This window comes from Bactrocera oleae, chromosome 4 (assembly GCF_042242935.1).
Source record: "Bactrocera oleae isolate idBacOlea1 chromosome 4, idBacOlea1, whole genome shotgun sequence".
In the NCBI taxonomy this organism is placed as follows: Eukaryota; Metazoa; Arthropoda; class Insecta; order Diptera; family Tephritidae; genus Bactrocera; species Bactrocera oleae.
The window spans coordinates 17,675,762-17,684,629 of record NC_091538.1 but is presented as its reverse complement, the minus strand read 5'-3'; the positions used below and the strand labels follow the sequence as shown (position 1 = coordinate 17,684,629).

Genomic DNA, 8,868 nt, shown 5'->3' with positions numbered 1-8,868 from the left:
GTAAAGAGGTCTATTGTAGAACAATTACAAACTTTATTTCATCAACACAATCAATTGATTATATTGTTTAAAACTGCCTTGGATCTGATGCCATCCGATAATCACAAAATTGTAATCAGAGCTGATAAAACACCTGCAGGTCAACATACAAGACGTTTTAATGCACCAACTATTGATGAAGTTGCTATCGTTGTAGTTGGAGAAAACTTGGAATCCCGTGATATTGTTTTACATCGTCGGAATGATCAATTACAACGTATAAAGGAAACACACCGCTCATATGATGCACTGCAATATCGCATTATATTTTGGCAAGGTGAAGATGGCTACGATTTCTCAATAAAAATGATAAATCCCATTACAGGTAACTAAAATATCTCAGTCATTATATTATGTATTTTGAATGTTATTAAAATAAAATCTATTTACAGGTTCTGAAACCAACAAAAGTCAGTTCAATGAACTATTATTCATACCGCCTAATGAATCGGGAAAATGAAGATAATCACATATTGAAATGTCGGCGATTATATCACAAATATGTTGTTGATATGTATGTTAAAATTGAAACGGAGAGATTAACATTCATCAGGTTGAATCAAACTAAACTCCGATCTGAAGAGTATGTTCACCTTCGAGATGCGATTAATACTGATGGAAATGCACAGAATGTCGGTCGGATGACTATTCTTCCAGCAACATACATCGGAAGCCCTCGGCATATGCACGAATATGCTCAAGATGCCATGTCGTATGTTCGTCATTATGGTACAGCAGATTTGTTCATCACATTTACATGCAATCCACAATGGATAGAAATCAAGCAGGAGTTATTCCCTGGGCAATCACCCAATGATCGTCATGATATTACAGCCAGAGTCTTTAGACAAAAGTTGAAATCTTTAATGGATTTCATCGTAAAACATAATGTGTTTGGTGAGACACGCTGCTGGATGTATTCTGTGGAGTGGCAGAAACGAGGATTGCCACATGCACACATTTTGATTTGGTTGGTTGAAAAGATAAGGCCAAATGAAGTTGATGCAGTGATATCAGCTGAAATCCCTAATGTACAAGTAGATCCTGGATTGCATGAGGTAGTTATCAAAAACATGATACATGGTCCCTGTGGAACTCTTAATCAAAATTCACCGTGTATGATGGATGGTAAATGTTCAAAACGATATCCACGGACATTAATATCGGAAACAATTACTGGTAATGACGGTTATCCATTGTATCGTCGCAGATCGACAGCAGACAATGGAAAATCAACAATTGTCAAATTAAATCAACAAGATATTGAAATAGATAATCGTTGGATTGTTCCATATTCACCCATTTTATCAAAGACATTCAAAGCACACATCAACGTTGAATCTTGCCATTCAGTGAAATCTATTAAATACATTTGCAAATATGTAACCAAAGGGAGTGATATGGCTGTGATTGGAATTGGTGCAGAGAATTCCAATGATGAAGTTACCCAATACCAAATGGGCCGCTACGTCAGTAGTAATGAAGCAGTTTGGCGAATATTTTCTTTTCCTATTCATGAGAGACACCCTTCTGTTGTTCACTTAGCTGTGCATTTAGAAAATGGACAAAGAGTGTATTTTACAGCACAGAACGCAGTACAAAGAGCTGCTCAGCCACCATCTACTACATTAACCAGTTTTTTTGAGACATGCCAAAACGATTATTTCGCACAAACATTGCTATATTCTGAAATGCCAAAATATTATACCTGGAATCAATCCTCAAGGAGATTTATACGACGGAAACAAGGAAAACCAGTTCCAGGATATACAGATGTATATTCCACCGATGCGATTGGCCGGATTTATTCAGTACATCCAAGCAATGATGAATGTTTTTACTTACGACTGCTATTAGTCAATGTACGTGGCCCAACATCATTCCAACAGTTACGAACTGTTGATGGTGAATTGTGTGGATCCTACAGAGAAGCCTGTCAACGTTTGCAATTGCTTGAAAATGACGCTCATTGGGATCAAACTCTCAATGATGCTGTAATATCATCACACGCTCACCAAATACGAACATTGTTTTCTATAATCATATCTACATGCTTCCCATCAAACCCAATTGATTTGTGGATCAAGTACAAAGATTATATGTGTGATGATATTTTGTATCAAATACGGAATAGAATGGGAAATCCAAATATACAAATCAGTGAAGAAATTTACAATGAAGTATTGATTTCAATTGAGGACATGTGCTTGATAATGTCAAACAAACTATTAATTCAATTAGGCCTGACCGCGCCCAATCGTCCAATGCATGACGCTTTTAACCAAGAGCTGCATCGAGAAAAACTGTATGATCTCAACTCTTTGAAAGAATTAATTCAAACAAATCTTCCACTGTTAAATGAACAACAGAAGTATGTATTTGAAACTCTTATGAAAGTAACAAATGATGAAACTGGAGGCATTTACTTCTTAGATGCACCTTGTGGTACAGGAAAAACTTTTTTGATTTCATTAATATTAGCAACAATTCGCTCACAAAATAAAATTGCACTTGCACTCGCTTCGTCGGGAATCGCAGCAACTTTGCTTGAAGGTGGTCGAACAGCCCATTCAGCACTAAAATTGCCATTAAATATGCAAAGCAATGAAACTCCAACCTGCAACGTTTCGAAGAACTCTGCAATGGCAAAGGTTTTGCAGCAATGTAAATTGATTGTTTGGGATGAATGCACGATGGCACATAAAAAATCTTTGGAGGCTTTAGACAGAACCTTAAAAGATCTACGGAGCAATAATAACCGATTTGGTGGTGCAATGATTTTATTAGCAGGGGATTTTCGTCAAACATTGCCAGTGATTCCACGATCAACGCCAGCTGATGAACTCAATGCATGTCTAAAGTCCTCCAATTTGTGGAAACATGTCAAAGTACTTCATTTAAGTAAGAATATGCGTGTCGAATTGCAAAATGACCAATCTGGAAACATATTCTCTAAACAACTCATTGACATTGGTAATGGCAAATTTCCTATAGACATGTTGACTGGCTGCATTAACTTTCCTCAAAGTTTTTGTCAGTTAACTCGATCAAAAGATGAACTTATTCAGAAGGTGTTTCCAGATGTTTCTCAAAATTACAGAAACCATGATTGGTTGAGCGAACGAGCTATACTGGCTGCAAAAAACATAGATGTAAATGAATTAAATTTCAAAATTCAAGAACAAATTACAGGCGAATTGAGGATATATAAATCAGTTGATTCGGCTACTAATCAAGATGATGTAGTCAACTATCCACCGGAATTTTTAAACTCGCTGGATTTGCCAGGATTGCCACCTCACAATCTTCAATTAAAGGTTGGATCGGTGGTTATAATGTTGCGAAATATCAACCAACCGCGTCTTTGCAACGGTACACGGTTAGCGATAAAAAAATTACTAAACAATGTGATAGAAGCAACTATACTCAAAGGAAAGTATAAAGGAGAAGATGTTCTTATACCGCGCATCCCAATGATTCCGACTGATGTGCCATTTGAGTTTAAACGACTACAATTTCCAGTGCGGCTTGCTTTTGCTATGACTATAAACAAGTCCCAGGGGCAATCATTAAGTGTTTGTGGTATTAATCTAGAAAACCCATGTTTCTCACATGGTCAATTGTATGTTGCCTGTTCCCGTGTTGGAAAACCATCAGATTTGTTTATCTATGCGCCAGGTAATCAAACAAAAAACATCGTATACCACAAGGCACTACAATGATAATAATAATAATTATGATTCACATGATTAACAATAAAGCGATTACTTATTTTTAAATCCTTATATATGTTTTATTTAATTATTTTTTATTCACAACGCCCTATCACCAGGGTGACGGTTCTGTTCAGGAGAATTTTTTAAAATACGTAGGCGAAAAAAATGCCAAATTACAAATCTTTTTGACAGGACGAAGTCTGTCGGGTCAGCTAGTATGTAATATAAACTGAATGAATTTGAATTATTTTCACCATATAAACCTACAAATAACCAATCCTACCCAGTAAAAATATATGGAATAATACCAAAATCGAGTTATCAATTACTCCTTTAAATGGCTTGTTCGTCCATTTCGAGCATTATTTGTTAGTTTTTACAAAAATCATATCTTTCATCGCTTTTGTGAAATGCTTTTGTTTTCAATAAACGCGTATTTTGTCACTTTAAATTAGTCTGAATTTTGTAATCAACGCATGAATGTGAATCAATGTATAATCAAGTATAAATACAGTTGTAATAATTACAAGTAACATATATATTTATTTATATAAATATTTATTCTAAGCTAAGTGCCGGCGATTAGTGAAAAGCGAAGCGATAAAAAATGTGGAATATACACTTGATTTCCTCTCAGCCGAAATGGGACGGTTAAAAGAAATTATGTGCAAACATACAGTATTATTGGATGCGCTTGGAAAAATCTTACGCTCACCTGGTATTTACTTGCAAATTTTTGCAATTAATTCTTAGGTGGAGCAAAATCAATAGAAGAGCTGATTATTAAACAATAAACTTTTGTTTCGAATATATTCTTGTTTATATCATAATAATAATTGTTATACTTAGGGAACCATTCGTCTCGGTTTGGTCAGGACAGTCCGATTTATGCGTCCCGGGCTTAGAAATTAAAAAAAAAGAAAATTTCTCAATAAACGGAACAAAAATACAACAATGTAGATGGCCAATTTGTATGTTCTATTTCTACATTCAACATTCGGTTTAAATGTATTGAATTCTGTAATAGATTTTGGCGCGAGCCTCAGCGTTGTTCACTGACAGCTCATTATTTTCATTCAACATACAAAGTGAAACATAAGATAATTTTGTGAATTTGAAGCATAAATATTTACGAATAAATATTACTTTGCTTTCTCTTTTATCATTTCCATTGTTTTTGAATAAAATTGTGTTGCTCTATTACCTATTATATTTTGCGATATTCAGTTACAATTTCCTGTTACAAACGAAATCATGACGGTATACCGTACACCCTGATCGGCAAGATATACCGGGGGGAGTGTTACGAACGATATGGCAACATGATTGACGTAATCCTCGTAAGTCCTACCTGCTTACGTATAAATTGACGTGGCGCGTTCTGATTGGTCCAATAAGCGAAACGGAAGCAACTATTTAAATTAGCACGGTGACAATGGAAAAACGGGAGCCGTTATGCATTCCGATGACAAATTTCAGAGTAATTTTTTTAATTTTTAAGAATGTCGCTTTAATCGCCTTTAAATATAATTCAGTTAAATTGCAAAAAACTCTCGCCTACTATTTTTACACTTGAAATAAAATTTTGTAATTAATTTCCACTATTGCACATAGAGTGGCAACACTTCAAGCTCTTAAGCTGTAATTTTTTGGCTGTGTACATTTGTGTTTTTATTTTAAAAAATTCTTGAAGTTTAATTGATTTTTTTACCGTGTTATTACAATTTTTAGTGATTTAACTCTCAGTTTCATGATAAGTATTAAATGTTCTTAAGTTTTGTGCAGTATTAAAGGGTTTAAACTTTCCAATTTTTGGTGCCGAGTCAGCTTTTTGGAGTTTACTCCTTAAGAATCGATTTTCATATATAAGGCGCCCGGTATGAGAAAAGTCCGAGGGGTAAAACCAACTAAACTAACGAAAAAGTGTCACGTTTTTGGTGCGCATCTTTAGTGCGCAACTTTCTAATTTAGCTGTGAGTGTATTGAGACGTACATAGGGTATGCTGTATAGGCGACTATACCCATATACTATATGTTATTGGGCTTGTTTGTTTCTATCAGTGTCGATGTATTTATATTGCTATTTTTGTTATAAATATCAATAATTAACATTGTAATTGTGAAGTTATAATTTTTTTTATCATTATACTGGCTAAAGTGAACTAAAAGTATTTCGAAATATTTATGGCAAAAAGGGGTGTAGATAATATTGCCGGAACATCTGACGAAAACGTGGGTGCAAGGTACGTTATAATTTATGTATTATATGCATGGGCATGTGCGATTTGTATTTATTAAATATTCAATAATTATTGATGAAGTTCATATAAATATATATTTGAGAACAACACATAAAATTAGATATTTAATCCCATATGAATTATCAAGCGCATCCACGTAAAATAGACAATTTGTAACCTAACAAAAAATTATTTTTTTCGATGTCAATAAATTCCTCCAAGTTACCATGATTTATTTTCTAAATAATTTTTAAATATTAATAATTCAAGTCAATAATTCGATACTATGTGAAAAATCAACAAAATTTCTCGATTATAATAATGTTTTTCTGAAAAATTAATCTTAAATTAATTAATTAAAATTAATCTTAAAATTAAATTTAATAAAAAATTAAAATTAAAAATTAAAATTAGTCTTAAAATTAATCTTAAATTAATTTTCTGAAAAATTAAATTTAATCTGAAAAATCAACAATATTTCTTGATCATAATAATGTTTTTATAAAATTTTCTTTTGAAAAGTTATTTTTTAGCATATTTAAATAATTTTCATGTACTATTTATTATTGTACGTAAAAAATTTAGTGAGATAATTACCTTTTTACAACTATATTTTGTTAGTTATTAAGATAATATTATATTTGAAAAAAAAAATTGTTATAATCATTTTAAAAAAATGTTTATAAAAAAATTTTTTATTATCAATTTTCTTAAAGTTGGTTAAAATTTTTCTAATTATGCATTTATAAATTTTCTAATTTTTAAAAAAATTTTTTACTAAGAAAAAATCAAAACCACCTTTAAAAACTCCAGCCGAGAGACAACGAATTTGCAGATTTAAAAAAACGCATTAATGACGCAATCAAAACCACCTCCAAAAACTACAGCCGAGAGACAGCAAACCTACGTATTGAAAAAAAAACGCATTAATGAAGGAAGTACAAAAGATTCTGACAACCAACCAACCCTCAAGGTCCGTCGCACCCGTGATTGCTGTACAGTTGCCACCATCAAGTCCTGAAAGTGTCAAGGTGTCAAGTAAAAGACGGAATGAACGTCCATCAGAAGTTAACTTTGATGAAATCCTTCAACTTCCAAGCCAACCTACACTTTCTTCACATTTGCCAAATGGTGAAATACAAGTATTAAATCAGCCAAGCGAAAATAGAGATGTTGATGCGTCAATGCAATCGCAAAATCTTCATGACAGTGATTATAGCGTGTATGCAGAGTCAGACATTGAAGATGAGCAAATTGATGATGAAGATGATTTAAATTTGGAGGATATTGTGCTACCAGAAGAGAATCCAAGCCATTCGTATATTGGCTATCGTGCGCATCAATCAGCGCATAAACTATTTCACAAGATGTTTGTGAAAAATCCTTTTGGTCATGTCTGCAAAATTTGTGATTGCCTATGGTTTTTAAACGATCTGAAACCTTGCCATCCTGATGATGAAAATCTACTCAAACAAATAACGGTAGGTCAAATATTTAATTTTTTTAAAATTGTTATTTATTTAATACCTTATTAATTCTTATCATATGATATTTTTCTGTTTAGACATTTACCGACGTGGCTGATGTCAAGGTGTGTAAGAATTGTAGTGTCAGTATTAAAAAACACAAGATTCCGTTGTTGTCAACCTTTAATGGTTTCAAATATCCAGAAAGACCAGACCAGACCAGAAAGATTTATATCACCACGGCTTCCTTTTATGCAGATACGTAGATTGCGGCATTTCAACGGCCAGTTCGCAATAACCGGACAAATAATCAATGTACCTGTGTCAGTTAACAATATGATAAACCTTTTACCCCGACCACTCGATGGCCGGGAAGAAGATTTTTGTATTAATGTACACATCAAAAAAAAGCTTATTCACGGAACAAGTTATCTTCATGGACTAGTTAAAAGATCTGTCATCAAACAATGGTTAACCTATTTGGTTCAGACACCTTTATATAGACATTATGATATCAAAATAGATGATTCTTGGTTCACAACTGATGATAATGTTATAATTGATTACACTGAATTTGCAGATAATATAATACCTGTTGACCCTGACTCTGTACAAACCCGAAGACATATTGATGACTTCAGTGAACGCATTGAAATTGATGGTAGTCTTGTAGCCCAACAGCAAACGCTTATGTTGAATGAAGATAAATTTTTTCACATCGCTCCAGGTGAAAACAAAATTCCTATGAGTTTACTGTTCGATACACATGCAGAGGAATTGTCGTTCCCAGCTATTTACTTAGGACAATTCCGTGTATTCCGGGAAGGCATTACAGTGACACCGTTTATGATGGCAACCAGTGAATTACGTCGTTGTGATAGGCGGGGAGTGACACCGAATAAACTTCTTTATACTGCGATGAAAATATTGCGACTGAGAGTTTGTGATGGTTTAAAAATTGGGTTCAAACATATCGGCACGGATACCAATATTTCTAAAGAGCAAGTTCTATCTGAAGAATATATAAATACTTGTTTAGAGAGCAACTTAGCTTTTTTGAAATCAATTCCTAATTCTGCAGCTTATTGGTCTGCACGTAAGCGGAATTTGTTTGCAATGATGCGCCAGTTGGGTAAACCAACGATGTTTTTGATTATCAGCGCTAATGAAATAGGATGGCCGCATCTTTTAAAACGTCTGCATAAACTCAAGAATAACGGTGAAATACTGACGGATGAACAGATTGAAGCATTAAATTACTTTCAAAAAACAACCTTGAACCTTGAAACAATGAAGATGCCGTAAGTTGCACAATTTACTTCAACAAGGTGGTCAATGTCATAATGTTAGTTTTACAATCGAAGAAAGTAAGTCCATTTGGAAAATATAGAGTTCTTAATTACTTCA

At 33.6% G+C, this 8,868-nt stretch overlaps 1 protein-coding gene across 1 annotated transcript; it reads left to right on the top strand.

The window, feature by feature from the left end:
• Nucleotides 1-350: 350 nt before the first annotated feature.
• On the top strand, nucleotides 351-3,951 carry LOC138857005 (uncharacterized). The gene has a single exon (XM_070108322.1). The coding sequence runs from the start codon at nucleotides 459-461 to the stop codon at nucleotides 3,759-3,761; it is 3,303 nt and encodes a 1,100-aa protein (XP_069964423.1). The 5' UTR covers nucleotides 351-458; the 3' UTR covers nucleotides 3,762-3,951.
• Nucleotides 3,952-8,868: the final 4,917 nt, after the last annotated feature.

Bases quoted from the DNA above. Each gene is read 5' to 3' on its own strand.
- LOC138857005 (XM_070108322.1), top strand. From the start codon at position 459: ATGAACTATTATTCATACCGCCTAATGAATCGGGAAAATGAAGATAAT.